Below are 18,971 nucleotides of genomic sequence, written 5' to 3'. Positions count from 1 at the left end.
TTTTGCAAAAGATTATTACAATTTATAATAACTGTTTTCATTTTAATATATTTTAAGATATTATTTATTCTTGTGATGGCAAAGCTGAATTTTCATTAGCCATTACTTCAGTCTTCCAGGATTCTTTGAGGAATAGAAAGTTAAAAAAAGAACAGCATTTATTTGAAAACAATTCATTTACGCACTTAATTCAGCATAAACTCCGGCACAATCTGCATATTTTTGAAAGTTCAAGACAAAAGTTTCTAACTGAACCTCACAGTGATTGGCTGCCGCACTGCATTCTTCACTTGATATTTGCATAAAGTCGAGAACTGCCCAACCTTTTGACACCCTCGGCTGCTCTCAACGCTTTTTCTGGTCCACTGTCAATTCACTGCGTGAGTGTGAAGCTGAATTTCAACATTTAATTGAAAATACTCTGCTCTGCTCGTTCCTTGCCAGTGGACACGCACTGTTAGTCTTCCCATGCCTGTTGCTTCTGATTGCTTTTAGAAGAAAAAGCTGCCCACAACTGCTGGTCTAGGATCAGGTTTCTCCGTAATAATAAAATAGTGTTGAAACATATTTGGCAAACGATCCAGTGCGTATCTGTATTTGCGCCCCGGAGAGCGTCAAAGGTTTCTATTTACAACGTGTTTTTGCAGCGTTGAGCATTGTAGCTAATCCCAAACATACCTGTTGATTTCTTGAACGCAATGACCAATCAGAGGTGTTTGTTAGAATCCACTCACCGCTCAAAACGGCAGTTTTTGTTCAGTGCAGAGTTCTGCACACTTGCGAATCCTCTCATTATAACAAACGAAGTGTAGACATGATGTAAATAAAGATTCATTGTGCGGTGTAGACAGCTTCAGTGATTATAATGGAACTTTGTGAGATCACGATGAACTAAAATGAGTGACAGCTTTTTGGTGATTATAAAGGGAGCGCACTTTGCACGCTGCCCTGTCACATCACATCAGGCATGCAGTAGCCTATGCTTTCTTTTCTGTTAAAATGAACAGTGCTTTGTGAATTTAGATGCTTTAATAACAAATAATTTATCAGGAGTGTTTATTCTGGGATGTGTAGGTTGTGTTTAGACGTTTTTAACTTGAAAGTATTTCATGGAAATTTCATGGACGTACTAAAAAAAAATCAATGTAATATTTAATTTTAAATGGAAGTGTATATTCATAGTTTGTTCTGAGATTTGGTTGAACTAATTTCAGATTTGGTTGAATTTATTATCCCTGAAAAATCAACTGAAAATATAAATCCTGCAATTTTTTAAATATCGATTTCCCCCTCCCCACCCCGTCATCAACAACTTTCCATACTGCTTGTGTGTCTCTTGGCTCTCAATTAAATCTCTCGGCCCAATCCTTCATTAACAGGCTATCTGAACGTGCTGTCCAATAACCGCTGGAGAGAGCGCTGGTGCCAGCTAAAAGACAACCAGCTGTTGCTGCACAAAGACCGGGCAGATCTGAAGACACACATGGCCTCTCTGCCGCTGCGGGGGTGTGAGGTCATTCCAGGGCTGGACTCCAAACATCCCTTCGCCTTCCGTCTGCTGCGCAACGGACAGGAGGTGGCTGTTCTGGAGGTACGGGCCAAGTCCCTCAGCTCTTGCGGGGCAATTAATGTGTCTGAGACAGGACCTCAGGGCAGGGATTAGATGGATGGTTAGCTTGGCTGGCTCTCGTAATGATGTCAGTGGTGTATCATGTGTAGAGTGGATTTGCAGAGATTGCATAGATTAGTGCTTTATTCCACTGACACTCATTAATTGCGTCTTCCCTCACTCTTTTCCCCATCAGGCCTCATCCTCTGAGAGTATGGGAAGGTGGTTGGGGGTCTTGCTGGCCGAAACGGGCTCCACTACAGATCCTGCTGCACTGCACTACGATTACATTGACGTAGAGACCACTGCGAATGTCATTCAACTGGCCAAGCAGTCATTTTGGTGAGAAGCCAGTAGTGCTAAAAATATTTTTATTAGCATGCTAGTAACTTTTTCCTATCCTACTTTTTTCAACATGTAGCGGTGACAGAGGTGTAAAGTCCAGGGGTCAGAAAGGAAAAGTCCTGCCATGTGTTTATTCCACCCATGAACTCAGCCAGCTGATTTCACTAATTAGTTCTATCTCCTGGCTGAAAAACTGTGCTAATTAGCAAATCCAGGTGATTGGAACAAAATACTGAGGAGGACTTTTCCTTTCTGAACCTGGACTTTACACCTCTGGCGGTGTAGAAGTATTATTTTTCATGTCACATTGTATTGCTCTGCAAGTGAACGCCGTCTTGTGGTGCCATCTCAAAGAGGCACAAAATCTCTTTCTCTGACCTTTTTCTGGTCTGTACCATGCTGGTGGAATGACCTGCCCAACTCAACCAGAGCTGCTGAGTCCGTGGCCATTTTCAAGAAACGGCTGAAGACGCATCTTTTTCGGCAACACTTGATCCATAAATACTAACACTTTTTCTTCTATTCTATATCTATTATCTTTATAAAAAAAACTGTGTTAGATTAAACTGGGAAGGGTCATAGCACTTGCATATTGTTGTCCTATTGTTAGTTTTACTGCTTCTATTGTTCTCATTTGTAAGTCGCTTTGGATAAAAGCGTCTTCTAAATGAAAAAATGTAAATGTAGTGTACATGTATTGCAGACATAGCTTTACAGCCAAGTGAGCTGAGGTAGTAAACATGCTCTATTAAATTCTATCGTACAATATAGCTTTAGAAAGTCTGATTTATTTTACTCAACTTGTTCATTTGGAGAGAGTTTGTTAACTGAAATATGTTCGTTCTCTTCCTAGAGAAATATTTCTGTCATTAATTTATATGTCATTATATATACAGTAGTCAAGAGTTTGATCCACTTCAAATGTTGACTACTGTATAAATGTATATATACTGTATATATACAAATATGTAACATATTTGTACACTACCATTTAATTTTTTTTTTTTTAAATTACAAGAAATTAATACTTTTCTCAACTAAAACGCATTAAATTGATTAAAAGGGACAGTAAAGACTTTTATAATGTAACAAAAGTTTTCTCTAAATGCTGTGCTGTTCTTTTCTTTCTATTCATTAAAGAATCCTGAAAAATGTATCACAGTTTCCAGAAAAATATTATACTTGCTGGGCAAGTGATATTCTCATTCACTTGCCCCTTCAACAAAGTGTTAATTTATCTCATTCCTATTTTAACACTGATAATAAAAAGAGATGTTTCTTGAGCAGTAATGCCTGCTAAAAATTGCCATCACAGGAATAAACTACATTTTAAAATATATAAAGTTATTTTAAATTGTAATAATATTTTACAATATTACTGTTCCTACTGCATTTTTGATCAAGTAAATGCAGCCTTTACAAAAAATGTAATTCTTACAGACCAAACTTTTAAACGGTGATATATTTAAAATATATTCCCCCTCTTAATACTGTTTTTATTTTATTTTATTTTTTATAGTAGCTCGACTATACCACGAGTGGCTTGTAGCTTTTCAAGCTACAGTTTTGAAGTATCTTCCCTAACGGTACTGTTTAAAGTTAGAGTTCTCTGTGACATTTGTATATGTACAGGTAGTAATGAACGTATGTATGTGTTCTCAGTTTCACCAGTAAGCGTGCAGTTTCTCCAAACCCATACCTGGATAACCCGGTCAATGGTTACGCCTGCCCCTCAGGGGTCGCTCTGCATTATGATGATGTGCCCTGCATCAATGGATCGGTATGCAACTTCACAACCTTTAAATCCATTAAATTCTCACCTTCATTTCTGATCCTGCCTAACTCCTCTCCGTTCCTGATCCTCCCTAACTTCTTTCTTCTCTTTCTTTTCTAATCACTTTTCTCTTGCTTGCACGCTTACGATACGGAAGGTACCAGATGCGCACTACTCCACCCCAGCTTCAGGGGACCGTCGTTGGAAAGAAGAGTCTAATTATGAGAATACAGATCTTTATGAAAACATGCCCTCCCCCAAACTAGCAGCACGCTACTCTCCCAAATCCACCCGCCCGTCATCTTCCACAGGGCATTACAACACACCGCTCTCCACCAAATCTCTGTCCTCTTCCTCCTCTCCTTCAGCTGCTAATACTAAAACTAACCAGGTGACTAACCCAGGCTAACACAGTCAGTGCTTGAGATTAAAGAGTTAGTTTACCCATAATTTACTTAACCTCAAGCCATCCTAGGTGTACATGACTTTCTTCTTTCAGCCAAACACAATCATAGTTCAGATAAAAAATATCCTGGCTCTTCCAAGCTTTATAATGGGAGTGAATAGTAACTGAGATTTTGAAGCCCCAAAAAAGTGCATCCATCCATCATAAAAGTAATCCGTACGCCTCCAGTGTGTTACTAAAGGCCATCTGAAGTGAAACGGTGAAACGCTTTTGTAAGAAAAATATCCATATTTACAGTATGACTTTATAAACTAGAATCACTGGCCTCCGTACGCGAGTCGAGTTCCGGCCGAAGAGTGACCTCTGACCCAACGCATGATGTATTGATGAATGCGGAAGTGCAGAGGATAGAGGAAAATAAAACACCAGTCACAAATTAGAAGTCTAAAACAGGAATCTTTAAAGATAAATGACGGATAAGTTTGAGTTTGTTGCCTAGCCCGCGAGAGGTATCTACTCTCACCTAAGCTTTACACTACTCCTGCATCCTACGTCATACGCTGGAACTTGACTCTCTCGTGAACGCGCAGATGGACGTTACCGAAAGCTTCACTTCACTTCAGTAGGCCTTTATTAACACCCGGTAGCCATATGGATTACTTTTATGATGGATGATGTGCTTTTTTGGGCTAAAAGAAGAAAGTCATATACACCAAGGATGACTTATGGGTAAGTAAATTATGGGAAAATGTTCATTTTTAGGTGAACTTTTATTTTTACTGAAGTAATATTCTTATCAGTGTTCGTACTTAAATCAGCATATTTGTGATATTTGCCCTCTTAAATGGATTTACAGGAAAGCAATTTTTCTTATTAAATGTTTGCTTTATCTTTCATGTCAAATTCTTAAATTTTATCAAGAAATTAATTTAGAATAATAAGACACTAAAGGGCTATTACCAATCAAATGAAATTCTGTATCAAAAAAATTCATCTTGACACTGCAGAGGAAACAAGCTGCATCTGAAGCATTTAGATTTATTTAAAGAGACTGTTTAATAAAGCTCATGAATACATTTACACAGAAAATTTAAAAGCGCATAAATAATGCTATGAAATTAATGTTTTAAATATTTTTTTATTTTTTATATATATATATATTTATACATATATGAAAGGTTGGGAAAAAATGCAATTATTCTTTTAAATATAAATCTAAACCGCAAATAGTTAGTGGCAAGTTACTGTCTTAATGAGTCCTTCATTCATCCATTTAAACAATTTGTTTAAACAACTGATTCATTCAAGAATGAAGCAAGTGCAAGCCTCAAATGGCTAAACCTTGTTACCACCAGTAAAATCAGAATCATTCTTATGTATTTGGTGCTTCCCTAGTTATTTTTTGTTATTGATGTTTTAATCAGGCTTCTAGGTCCAGTTGGGCAAGTCAAATTCTCATTCAGTTGCCCTTTCAACAAGCACACAAGCGTTAGTGTCGAGCCCTGCAGTATTAAACAGTGGATATATTTATCTCAATCCTATTTTAAGTTAATATTATTACCAAACATAGAATGGAAATAAACACAGTGTATGCTGCATTGTGCATGCATTATGGACCACCCAGCTGTTAGTTCATGTTAGTTAATACATTTACTAATGTTTAATAAAGGAACCTTATTGTAAAGTGTTACCATAATACCCATGTCTGTGTGGCCATGGCCTTGAATTTGATAGGACAGGGATAGAAAAAAGGGTTCCTGCTAGCTTATAGGATAACTAAAATAAAATGCCCCCTCTAGCAACATGTGTGGTTCAATATATTGTGAAAGTATCTGTATGAAGTAGTAATCTTAGAACTAAATCACAAATCACACACTTAAAATGTAACAGGTGTTGACAGCGAAACCAAAGTTCTTATATATCAGTTTGTTAGTAGCCCACGTATCATTTGGACCTTTTTTTGTGTTTAAAAGCTCACGTACGTTTCTTTCTTCCAATCAGCTGAAAGGAAAGAAAGGCCTGATCACCAATGGGTTCGCTGCAAAGCAGAAGTTGGACAAGAACCAACCCAAAAAGGCCAATGGAATGAGCAGCACTCTGCCAGTGAAACGCAACAACTCTAGTAAGAGATTTTAACATACGAGAGCACATCTGATAGATAATCTCAAAATGAGCTCTTCCTTTTTTATAAGTGGACATTCGCTGAAACAAAACTAAGCAGACATTAAGTCTGCATCCATTATCCTAGCTATTACACCACTAATTTCTTTCAAGGAAAAAGAAGCCACACAGATTTGTGGAGAATGCCGGTATGTGGAAATTGCAGTGCTGTTAGACAGCAGTGGATCTATTGACATGAGCTTTTGTAAACTCAATCACCCCAAATTCCATTTCAGACAGGCAGTCAGTCAGTCACAGACATCGTAACTATCCAGTGGCCATTTACGTGGACTCGCAAATATTTGAATTTGGTACACTGTACATTCTGCCTGCCTTTTAATCTGCGTTTGTGGTCTCAGAGGCCTTTAATGCCATAAAAAAAGTCTGAATCCAAACGTTTAAAATGGAGAGATTTTCTAATGGTTTACTTTAGTTATAATGCTTCATTAACCTTCACAGGTGTGGATCAGTATAAGTACGGGAAAAACAGAGTGGAGGCAGATGCCAAGAAACTCCAAACGAAAGAGGATGAGCTGATGAAGAGGAAGCAGGAGATTCGAAACCGCCTGACCCAGCTGAAAAAAGAGAGGATAGACCTCCGCACTGCTATAGAGAACAACACAGGTGAGGATATGGCATCTGTGTCAGTGTCAATGACAAATTAGAGTGTTACGAAAAGGACTATAAAAGTCTATTTTAAACAAGTTTGTAGAAATTAGCTCTTTGTATTCATGTTATTTTTATATGTTTTAAAAAAAACTTTTAATTTTTTTTTATACTCTAAAATTGTGATTTAACCATCAAGTGAAAAGTAAGTAAAACATAGTTTTCTTATACACTACCGTGCAAAAGTTTGGGGTCAATACGATTTTCTTTAAGAAGGCTCAAAGGATCAAAAGTGACAGTAAAGACATTTATAATGTTACAAAAGATTTTTATTTCAAATAATGTATGTCATTGATGACATCATTTTTTACAGAACTGCTTTATAGATTAAGTGATAGATTTCATATAGATTATAGATTCAGTTTACAACGGAACTGAATCAACACTAAACTGACTGAACAACAGCCGAAATGCATCATATTCCTGTTATTACTGTAAAGCTGCTTTGAAACGATCTGTATTGTATAAAGCGCTATGTAAATAAAGGTGACTTGACTTTTGAACTTTCTATTCATAAAAAAAATCCTGAAAATAAATGCAACACAGATTCCACAAAAATATTAAGCAGCACAACTATTTTCAACAATGATAATTATAATAAACGACCCCAAACTTTTAAACTGTAGTGTACTTAGAATGTACTCTTTGTATTTATGTTGGTTTCTTATGGATTTAGTAAAACCTTCATGTGCAAAAGTAAAAACATATTTTCATTATACCTTAAATACCTGAGTGTACACATTTAATCATTATTTTTTTATTTTTTTAATGTAAAAGTGTATTCATTCAGTTTTTTGAGTGTTATACCACACAACCATTTACAACCTGAATTAACCTTGCCTTGTCATAAAAAGATAAAATTATCTGATATTTTTAGAGACTTGCTGCCCTTGACATACAGTCATGAAGGTTTTTCAGGTGTGACATGATTTTCTCTTTGTTTTTTTCCCTGTATGACTCTCCTCAGAAGTCGTAACACATTTGATTTGGCACACAAATCTGTATAACATGTTTTTCCATGTGACTTTAAATTCGGCAGCAGAAAATGAAATGCAGCAGTAGTGCAAATTGTCTCTTAAATGACAGCTATAACCTCACCCTCTGTTTATTCCACCCAGGCAAGCGTTCTCAGGCATCTTTGACAGAGAGACTTAAGAAAGTGGAGGATGAATGCAAACTGAAAGAGGATGAACGAGTCAGTCTGGAGCTGGAACTGACGGAGGTGAAGGAGAGTCTGAAGAAAGCCCTGAATGGTGGCGTCACCCTGGGCCTGACCATTGAACCCAAAACGGGCAGCTCCAGCCCACAGGTCTGGAAAAACAGCAACAATTTCTCCAATATAGACATGATGTAATGCTAACTGTAGGTTTGTGTCGCGCACTTGGTGATGTAAGAAAAGCAAGTATCAAAATGCCTCGTCTGTCTTTAGTCTCCAGTGTTAATGAGGCGAACGGTGGACAACTCGCCTATCTCCAGCTGTGACACCAGTGACACTGAGACCTGCTCTCTGCCAGTCAACAGCGCGTCTCTGCTGCGCCGCCAGACACAACAGAAAGCCTCACCTGTGCGAGGACACGTCCTCAGGAAAGCCAAGGTCAGTAACTACACAACGCTTATTTTACACATCACATATGTAATAAAAGCAAGAGCCTCCAATTGCATTTACTTTAGAATGTTTACAGTACATATATTTTCCCCTATGAACTCAATCTGTATTCTTTTTTTCTTTTTTTTTGCAGGAATGGGAGATGAAATCTGGCACATAAGTTCTTTTCCTCCAACTTTTCACTTTCGTTATATCTATTTATTTAATTTTGTCCATATATGAGTGATGTTGAAATTGAATTGACTGAACCATAGACACTATTTTCCAGAATGAATTCTGGAAGACTTTGACTGAGTCTGGTGCCGTTTTATCACTATAGCACTATCATTGGACTATGGTCTGACTAGAGCTATTAATTTACATTTACATGTATCGGGTTTATTCAAAGCGACTTACAAATGAGGGGCCAAAAGCAGTGCCACAATACCAAATTTCAGTAGTAAGCTATAACAATACAAAAACACTACCGTTCAAAAGCTTGGGGTCAGTAATATTTGTTTTTATATTTAAAGAAATTAATACATTTATTCAGCAAGGATGCATTCAATTGATCGAAAGTGACAGTTTATAATGTTACAAAACGATCCTAACATTTTTTAGCAGTTTACATAATAATCAACATTGATTATAATAAGAAATGTTTATTTAGCACCAAATCAGTATATTAGAATGATATCTGAAGGATCATGTGACACCGAAGACTGGAGTAACGATGCTGAAAATGCATCTTTGCAACCACAGGAATAAACGTCATTTTAAAATATATTAAAATAAAAAACAGTTACTCTACATTGTAATAACATTTCATAATATTACTGTTTTTACTGTGATCAAATAAATGCAGCCTTGCAGCAGAAGAGATTTCTTTGTTATCATGACATGAACACAGAACATGTCAGATTATGTTATGGTCCATAACTTACAATCTACATATTATGCGCGCAAAGCTCACTGGTCTCAGTTGGTAATCACTTAAAAGTCTATAAGTCTGTTTATTTCTTCAACAAGAAGCCATTAATGGAAGACAAAATCTCCAAGTATTTATTTGTAAATGTTTAAGTAAATATAAGCTTTTCTGTGTTTGTCTGTTGATGTTTAGTAATGCCGTTCATTTGGCTTCACACTAGTTGTAGAGAGCAGCTATGTCTTAAGATAAATGTAAATTACAGAAAGTGATCACTCAAAGCTTGTTCTTTTCAGAAATAGTGTAATCTGTATGAAAGTATTTTACCAGCGTCGTCTCCTCCTCCTCTGTGTCTGGCCCATTATTTTCAATCCAGTGGTCAGGCCAAACTTTTGGCTATGGTAACAGCAGCCCATGGGGAACAGGGCAGCTCAGGCCAGGGTGTGGTCCTCTGTTGGCCGACTGCTCTGGAAACTGGGTCTGAAAGTACAGCACTTCCCCTCCACCGAACACACTGCATCCACTGCACTGAAACTGCAATGCGTCATACACTGACAGTTAAACATGCACTGTATGCTAGCACAAAGAAGCGTGCATACAGTGTGTGAAGTTTCATTTAGTTGTTATTTGTGCATGTGCAGGTGTAAGAGTTTGTAAGTAATCTTATTTGCTTCCAAAAACCAAATGTTTGGTTGAACAAAAAGAATGAAGAGTTCAGGCTATAGCATCCTGATTTGTTTTGACCACTCAAAAGTCCAGTCACCTGACATACTGAAAATGGTGCTTTTAAGCAATGCTTAAACCGTTTACTCCTAATTCAGCCAGATCATGGAGTCTTGGTGCTTAATTTAGATACTAATGTTCAAGGCACATTTATAACTCTTTGTTTATTGTGCAGTAAAGTTCAGCTTTTGATTTGAGGCTACATATTTTCAAGCTACACTACACGCAGGGTCCTGTGTAAATATAATTGTACTTTTTCTACTTGGGGGCCCATAGGTCTTTAGAGCTTTTCTTTATCCAGTCATTTAGTAAAAGTCAGCTCTGGATGGAACCTTGGTATGTAGAGACATCTCTTTAGAAGTTATCTTTGTCTCCAGTTCAAAGTAGATGGGATGCTTCTATCTTTCTGCACAACTGCTTATTCTTTGGTCAGAGTGATTTACTGATTTGACACAGTAAAACTAAAATAAAACCTTTAGGTTGAATCCGCTTTCAGCCTCACTTTGCAGAAATAAAGGAATGTGGAATGTGAACAGTTTTGCTTTAAATGTCATTTTGCTTTGAGGGTTGGAGTAAAGACTGAAGAATTGTTTGTTTTGCACCTTATGTATTACTCAGTTTTATTTTGCTGATGACTGTTGTCAACTTGGCAACAAAAGGACTGTACATAGAAATAAACTGCTTTTAAAAATGTGCTTGTGTGTGTATGACTATGTACCAATGTGTGTATTATTCGCTGTAGACCACAGCTGGCAACATTGTCATATTTATGAAACTATTTATTTAGAGTCCCAATGACCTGAGGCCTCATGTATAAAACTTTCCGTATATTTCATCCTAAAATTTGCATACGCACAAAAGCTTTCAGAAATATTATATAACCATGCGTACGACACATTACCTGCGCAAAATTCCCTTTATAAAACCCAGTCAGCAGTAGTATTGCATTGTGCGTACATGCATCTCCTCCCCGAAATGACCATATATGGAGCTTAAAACGCCTAGTTTTACTCTGCATGACGTCATCTGCATAATTGCGTAATTTAAATAGATGTATATTCCATCTACGTGAATCCTTAAGACATTAAGAAAATATGAGATAGCAGGCTATAAATGCAATTTGTGCAATTTTTTATAAATCCCGATATGTGCGTGGAAAATTGCCTACGCACATTTCATTTCAATGCAATTTTTGTGCAGATGCAACTACATCAGGCAGGCGCCAGGTACTCATACCATACTGATTATATTAAAAATTAACAGAGCCTGAATTTTGCTCAGATTTTATTTCACAACGATCTAGTCACAGAGTCTAATAAGATGAGGAAGATGTAAAGTTTCCTTTAATTCTGACATTAACAGAATCCCACACAGTCATTCTGGCGTCATTAAATCCAGTGAGTGACTCACACAGAACACTGGCGACCTCATGCGTACGCAGATTAAACAATCAAAATAACTATTTTTAACATATGTTTATCTGCCCATTTCGATTTGTGTAAAAACAATTGTCATATTTTAACTCCTCACTGTGTATTTTTATTTCAACTGCAGGTTTTTCACTCACTGGCAATGACTGTTCAAGTGCAGATTCAGATTTCTCAATTTATGTGGCTGTGTCACCTGGTATCTGTTACTTTTCTCATCGCTGTTTGGGATGGACCAATCAGTAGTGAGACTAATTTTCAAATAAAGAGTAGTTTTTAAATATAAATATTTTTTTTTTAAATAATTAAAAAAAATATATATTTAGAAATATCGGGGGATTTCCATTTGTATATTAGGTACAAAATTTTGAAATTAACAATTTAAACGATTGCACTTTGTAAATTGTAATGTATAAATGTGTGATGTAAAAACCTCCGCTAGAGGGCAGAACTGTGTTTCTCAAATGTTTATCACCATCGCGAGATTTTACCGAAGAAGAGAGAAACGTTTACGTTAACCCTCGAATTATAGTTTTCTCCTTCCATTTTAATATTTTATTTACCTCGACAGTATTTTTTAGCACGCAGTGGAATTTTCCGGTAAAGATGAATGAGGATATTTTGACCACTCTGAAAATACTGATCATTGGAGAAAGCGGGGTAGGCAAATCCAGGTATGTATTAAGAGAATTAAAGTTTACAGATGTCAGCTGATAGAATAACAGCAACAACAACTGGACGAGCTGCTTATTGAAACAATATCACCTAGCTTTAGATCTCTAGCTTATTAAAATTATCTCACCTAGCTTTAGATCTCTAACGTTAGCTTATTAAAACAATCTCACCTAGCATTGGGCTCTGGATGTTTGTAAATATTGAAAGAATTGATCTATTCTTCTCAAATTCACATTACACATATAACACACACACACACCCACCCACCCACACACACACACACACACACACACACATATATATATATATGCAGATGTGGGCAACTTTGTAAATGTCTGGTTGTTTCTATTAAGAAGAACAGTAAAAAGTCTCTTGTAATGCTTTATACTAAGCTGCCAACCACATTTCCTTTCCCCTCTTCTCTCTCTCTCTCTCTCTCTCTCTCTCTCTCTCTCAGTCTTCTTTTAAGATTTACAGATGATACGTTTGATCCAGAAATTGGTGCTACAATTGGTAAGTGTGTAAATTTATATATGACTAGCTAATGATGATAGAGGCCCAGCACACATAAAAACACAAGTTTAAACACAGTAGTATTCTCATCCTTTGTAGCTAAAAACAGACAGTCACATTGTGTTTTGAGTGTCTGATATGTAAAAAAAATATATATATTTTTTTCTTTATACAATATATTACAAAATAGAGTATTGATTACTGTGCTGTAATTGTCATCTAGTTCTGTATATGTGTTATGAATTGTTTACAGATCACAGACTTGTTTGTGCTGTGCATGAGGAGTTTCTTGGTATTTAATTTTGTTTAATTGTGTGTCTTCATAATGTAATGAAAACAATTTCCCCATCACAGCACACAGTGAAGTCTCTGCTGGTCTTTCTTGAAAAACAGCTTTGCTGGCATTGTTGAAATTCTGGAACTAAAAGTAAAATTTAAAATATTGAGAAAAGTATATTTATGCTTGTCAAATCCTGTTTAACAGCTACGCTTTTCACTAGGTGTCTTTACAATGAAGATCAATGCATAATCTACTGGTTCTTACCTTATATGTTGTGGAAACGAATGGGTTGTCAAAGCCGTGACACGTTTAGGTTGACGTGTGTTGGTGTGACTGCCGTTTTCTTTTCAAAGCCCCCCCCCCCCCCCCCAATCCAAACCAAACCAAACCACAGTCCAGCTCTCCTTCGTTGGCTTCCTCTGGTATATCTGTCAGTGCTGTGCTGAAATGCAGGAGTATTTCATGCCTCCAGATCTTTCATTCACAGAGTGCTGAGAGATTTATTCCCCTGTCAACTTTACGCATACTTTCATTTTTCTTTTATGAATGTAAATCACTTATGTTTGTAAGTGATGTGGCTTTGTTGAGTGATGAGACAGGTGGTCGAGTCGTCCTATTTTCTTTTTTATCTGTATGCAATAAACCCACAATTCCCCATTCGGCTGTAAATTCTGGTCTTTCTAACTTTAGTCTCTCTGGGCTTGTTGCCTGACAAATATCTGGGTCCATCAAAAATTAAATCTCCCTCACTAAATATGTATGGTTTTACCATAAACCTCATAAAGCATCTAGACTGTATTTCCATATATATATTTGAATTGTTTTTGAAATGTTTTACCTGTCCAAATTTGCTAATGTGTCTGTTTCACACACATTTCACACAAAAAATTGTTTTAAACTTAAATTTATTTTCCATAAGGTGTTGATTTTAAGGTGAAAACCCTGGCTGTGGATGGAAACAGAGCAAAGCTAGCAATATGGGTGAGTAGTCAACTATGTTTTATCTCTCTATCTTATGAGTTTAGAGGAGCACTGATTTATGTTTTGGGTAGGTTAACTATTTTTCCACTCTTTTTGACTGTTAGTTAGTTCGACATATTTATTCTCCAGGAAAACAGGACATTACTGAATGGAACATACATGTATAAACAGTTTGGCTGTGTTTCACTAACATACCACAAGATGACAGTGTTGTTCCTTCCTTTATTCCCTAAAGGAAGTCTACTCTTTTCTTTCTTTTTTTTTAACACCATTTCACTTGAAGGCTGATTTTGTTTAATGTTTACAGGACACAGCAGGACAGGAACGTTTTCGAACTTTAACCCCCAGTTACTACAGAGGAGCTCAGGGTGTCATTCTGGGTAAGCAAATCATGAATTAAAAAAAAATAACATGAAAACTTTATACTGTTTTATATTGATCCAAAGTGTTTATGTAACCAGCAGAATTACAGTCTGATAAAATGGAATGGTGTCAAATGTTGTAATTTACATTTGTCTGATTTAAGCATAAATCTAATTTAATGTGTACTTTACTATTGTCTATTTAATGTCGGTGTCACATTGTGTCTTTTTAGTGTATGATGTCACTAGGCGGGAGACTTTTGCTAAGCTGGAGAATTGGTTGAATGAGCTGGACACATACTGTACAAGAAATGACCTTGTCAAGATGCTTGTGGGAAACAAAATTGATAAGGTAAGTTATACTTGATGCATTTTAGTTTTTTTATATAGCTAATACAGACTTTCAATATATTGTCATATATTTCCCTATATATTCCCATATATTTCTGACTGATTTTTCTCTCTTTCTGCAGGAAGACCGTGAGATAGAGCGAGACGAGGGTCTGAAGTTCGCTAGAAAACATTCCATGCTTTTCATAGGTGAGTTGTCACTAGGATGTTCCCTTCATACTGTGATGAATTACACATGAACCCTCATTTACTAAAACATTAGCTTTAAATAGGAAAACATTGCCCTTTTACTTTGGTTTCAGTTCCCATATTTCATTTCAAGATTCATCACCTTGACACATGGAAAAAATCCGACTTTTGACGTAAGCTAGTTTATTCAACGGCCGTAATACACACAGGTTACTATTTTTAAACACTTGGGCCCATTTGCTAAAAACAAAGATTATGTTATTTAATTGAAAGATGGATTATTTGTATAAGTTGAGCATTCATTTATTATGACAGTAAATTCAAGTCAGACTTTTCAATGGTTCTGATTTATTTCTCATTTGAGCTTGTGTAATCGTAACAGTTCTGTATATGTATTTGTGGGTGACGTCCTGCATTCTTCTGCGCTGTGGGTTTGGTTTGTAAGTCACGTGACACGCCTCATGAGTGGGTATGTAAGCAGCAATCTGTCTGAATTAGCCGTGAAGCCCTCACACCAAATGAAATCTGCAGATGGACAATATGGCTGCAGCCTTTTTTTTCAAATTTAATGTTTCCTATCCCCTTCTACTTTCTACTGACTTTCAATATTAAAAACCAAGTGTTTCTTGCACACCATACCTAAAGTTTGGACTTTGGAGTCAGTAAGATTTTTTTTAATGAAAATGAATTGAACACTTTTGTTCAGCAAGGAGACATTAAACTGTTGAAAATTAACAGTAAAGACTTTTACATTGTTTCTATTTCAAATAAATGCTGTTCTTTTGAACTTTTATTCATCAAAGAATCCTAAAAATATATCATGGTATCCACAAAAATATTAAGCAGCACAACTGTTTGCAACATTGATGTTAATAATAGGACATTTTATATTAAAATGATTTTAGAATGAAAATTCTTCATCTTTGTCATCAAAGGAATAAATTACATCAAATAAAAAAATAAAAAAATTACTGTCTTTTTTTTTTCTTTTTTTTTAAAGGTGAGCATAAGAGACTTCTTTCAAAAACATTAAAATAAAATCTTAAAGACCAAAACATTTAATCGTGTGTGTGCATATATGAAGAGTTCAGATGCTAAAGCCTCTAAGTGCCATCTGAAAATTTCTTCTAGAATGATCATTTTTATCAAGCTCGTATATTTAAGTTCAGTAATTTCACTTAAATGACAATTAATAGGTAATTTTCATTGCCATTTAAGTGAAATTACTGAACTGAAATACACAAGCTTGATAAAAAATTATCATTCTAGAAGAAATTTTCAGATGGCACTTAGAGGCTTTTGCATCTGAACTCTTCATATATATAATATACAAATATATAAATAGCTAATATATCTGTATAATACAGTATATTTTATACTTTTTTTACAGTGTCTAATTCTATTTCGGAGTGACAACCATAAAATGGATTTATTATGGACTTATATCTCTGCTGGTGCCTTTGACGTCACAACTCAGGATAGTAGCTAGTTAAAGTTTTTGTTGTGATATCCAATCAGCATTATCATGATGTAATTTTCCTGTAGCTCCTTAGTGATTGGTCTCATGTCATAGATTTCTCCCAGTGATATAATCTGTGTAATGTTTGTACACTTTACTGTAACACTGTAACAATACTTCAGTAACGTTTTATCCTTGTTTGTGTAATAAACATTAACATCTCTCTCTCTCTCTCTCTCTCTCTCTCTCTCTCTCTCATGCAGAGGCCAGTGCTAAGACGAGGGACGGTGTTCAATGTGCATTTGAGGAGCTGGTGGAGAAAATCCTGCAGACTCCTGGCTTGTGGGAGAGCGTGCACAAGACAAGAGGAGTTGCCCTGTCTGAACTCTCTCAATCTGGTCAAGGAGGCTGTGGGGGATATTGCTCACTTCTCTAACCCACAAACTGGTGTCTAAACAGTGCAGGTTAGATTAGTTAGCACACACACACGTACACGAGCAAAGTTGTCATAAGAAAACAGTCATATCACATGCTTAAAGCATTGATCATTTAACAGAGCGACACACACAAGGATTCTGGCTGGAAAACTTTATAAGCCTTAGAGGGACCTTTGCCTTTTTTTTTTTTTTTTTAGGGATGAGATTCATTTAAAGAACTCTATTGACGGCATGCTCATCGTTTGTATTCAGGAGGGGGATCAAAAAGCTTGATTACTCCATTATACCTCAGATCAGTTTGCTTTTTGGTTTGTATATTTCTCGAAATGTTTTACTTTGTTTTGTCCCAGTGCCTGTGTTTCTTATTTAGTGAGAGGTAAACACTCATCAGTCTAACTCGACCTTTCAAACTGCTGGAATGAGACCTCAGTAGAACACAGATTTCCATCAACATGCCCTCGCTTGATGTCTGCAACATGCGGAACACCATTCTGTCTTTATCTGTCTATCTTTGCATCCCACTTTTTCCTACTGTCAGTCACTCTCTTTCCTCTCTCTCGGTACATGTATCTGTCTTCAATTCAGTTCTATCAGTTCTGTCTCTGTTTCTCCACGTCCCTCAGTTTTTACACAATAATAGAGTTACCAAGGTTTTGGATCTGTGTTTTACTGCTTTTATTGACTTGGACCGCCCACTTAAAAACATGTTTTTGAAGGGTTTATAAATCAAACAGATTGGCACAATGAATCTCTATTACACGCATAAAAACAGGGTAAAAAATAACCAGAATAGAGAGGAATCGATGGAAAAGGTTCATTTCTTTCTGTTCGCCTTGCAGACTCATGGACAGTGTAACACTTACTGTCCTGACATGTCTGTCCATCTCAGAGAAAGGAAAAAAATGTTTAAAAATCCTTCGAGTGAGTCATTGGGGTGTGACTATAGATGGCTGGTTTTCACACACACACACATACACACACACACACACACAAATGGAACAAAAGAACAAATTTAGAAATAATAAATGTTCCCCCAAAAAATGTATGACACTTAATAGCGATGCCAAATGCATATTTCCATTCTCCTGGTTTAATCTGGACTATTCGATCTGGACTATTTAGTCTGTTCTGTTTGTTTTAGAGAAACCTCCAGGGGGTCCCAGATGTCTAGTCTTGTATTCATTGCTTAAAAACTGGGTGGTTTCAGAAAGTGTGTGGCACACGTGGAAGAAAATGCTGGGTTTGTATGTACACCCACAGAGAATTCCTCATTTTGAGCATTTATGCATTCCTTTTTATTTGTTTAAAAAAAAATGCTGATTATTAGAAGATTATATATGTATTGTATAGTTTCCAGATGCATGCAATGATGTCTTCTGTCTTTTAGGGCAGTTATATGTAATAGTGTATTTTTTAACCATTCACTACATATCAAAATCCTCCCATATGAGTTACATTTCTCTGTTTTATAGATATTTGTATGTACGTTATTGCTATTCAGCACTAAATCCAAAAACCATAATACACAAGAATGCATTTACGCAATACTGCATACTGTTATTGCACATGAATTGCTGTATGTAAATATTTGCTCATAAATACATTGTAATGTTGATGTTTGACTCTCCTCACTATAATGCTGAACTTGAAATGACAATATTTTGTCTTTGAATACTCTTCTCTCTCTCTCTTTCACTTTCTCTCATACCTTTTCCAGCAGTGAGTTCTTGTTAAATATGACCCACCACAGGAATGTATCTCCAGGCCTCTGTGATTTCACCGTTTCCCGTTACATTTCTGTGTGAACACTGTAGTGACTGAAGTGTTTGCTTATTCACATGTTCAGACGGCATCTTCATATGGTTTCTGCACCCGTCCGATGTGATGAAGCCAAATTATTGTATTTGGACAGAGAGGCAGGTCCGGTAACCATAGTGATTACAGGTTTTTCACCGTGGATATGTCTTCAGAGCCATTTGACCAAGAGGTGTGTAATTCCTTGTTGAAAAATGAAGGCATATCTGAAAAATCTTCTTTGGATTAAATTCACATTTTGAAGAAAGCGTGTCTCGATCATACATTAATGGCGATTTGTGGTGTCCAT

At 36.3% G+C, this 18,971-nt stretch overlaps 2 protein-coding genes across 5 annotated transcripts in view; both read left to right on the top strand.

The window, feature by feature from the left end:
* The window catches only part of afap1 (actin filament associated protein 1), a 53,865-nt gene extending 42,979 nt beyond the window's left edge, over nucleotides 1-10,886 (top strand). For 2 of the 4 annotated variants that reach the window (XM_084134512.1, XM_084134511.1), the window contains exons 10-18: nucleotides 1,380-1,591; nucleotides 1,806-1,951; nucleotides 3,617-3,734; nucleotides 3,886-4,119; nucleotides 6,136-6,256; nucleotides 6,754-6,918; nucleotides 8,079-8,269; nucleotides 8,390-8,554; nucleotides 8,700-10,886. In XM_084134512.1, the coding sequence (XP_083990638.1) occupies nucleotides 1,380-1,591; nucleotides 1,806-1,951; nucleotides 3,617-3,734; nucleotides 3,886-4,119; nucleotides 6,136-6,256; nucleotides 6,754-6,918; nucleotides 8,079-8,269; nucleotides 8,390-8,554; nucleotides 8,700-8,726 (1,379 nt within the window). In that variant the 3' untranslated portion in view covers nucleotides 8,727-10,886. The remainder of the gene's footprint in view (nucleotides 1-1,379; nucleotides 1,592-1,805; nucleotides 1,952-3,616; nucleotides 3,735-3,885; nucleotides 4,120-6,135; nucleotides 6,257-6,753; nucleotides 6,919-8,078; nucleotides 8,270-8,389; nucleotides 8,555-8,699) is intronic. The other 2 variants (XM_084134514.1, XM_084134513.1) reach the window with 1 other exon arrangement.
* A 1,203-nt stretch (nucleotides 10,887-12,089) lies between these two features.
* Nucleotides 12,090-18,482, top strand: rab18a (RAB18A, member RAS oncogene family). Its single transcript, XM_084135549.1, has 7 exons — nucleotides 12,090-12,294; nucleotides 12,753-12,808; nucleotides 14,008-14,069; nucleotides 14,377-14,449; nucleotides 14,665-14,783; nucleotides 14,905-14,971; nucleotides 16,694-18,482. Exons 1-7 carry the CDS (start codon nucleotides 12,227-12,229, stop codon nucleotides 16,864-16,866), a joined length of 618 nt encoding a protein of 205 aa, XP_083991675.1. The 5' UTR covers nucleotides 12,090-12,226; the 3' UTR covers nucleotides 16,867-18,482.
* The last annotated feature ends 489 nt before the right edge of the window (nucleotides 18,483-18,971 follow it).

The sequence above is a fragment of the Abramis brama genome, assembly GCF_963993115.1.
Source record: "Abramis brama genome assembly, chromosome: 14".
Taxonomy (NCBI): Eukaryota; Metazoa; Chordata; class Actinopteri; order Cypriniformes; family Leuciscidae; genus Abramis; species Abramis brama.
The sequence above is the reverse complement of the archived record's forward strand: the minus strand, read 5'-3'. Positions and strand labels throughout refer to the sequence as shown.

What these genes read in the sequence shown, in the direction of transcription:
- rab18a (XM_084135549.1), top strand. Translation starts at nt 12,227, where the DNA reads ATGAATGAGGATATTTTGACCACTCTGAAAATACTGATCATTGGAGAA. An exon ending in GAGCAAAGCTAGCAATATGG is followed by an intron (nt 14,070 to 14,376) that starts GTGAGTAGTCAA and finishes TAATGTTTACAG; the next exon opens with GACACAGCAGGACAGGAACG. An exon ending in ACATTCCATGCTTTTCATAG is followed by an intron (nt 14,972 to 16,693) that starts GTGAGTTGTCAC and finishes TCTCTCATGCAG; the next exon opens with AGGCCAGTGCTAAGACGAGG.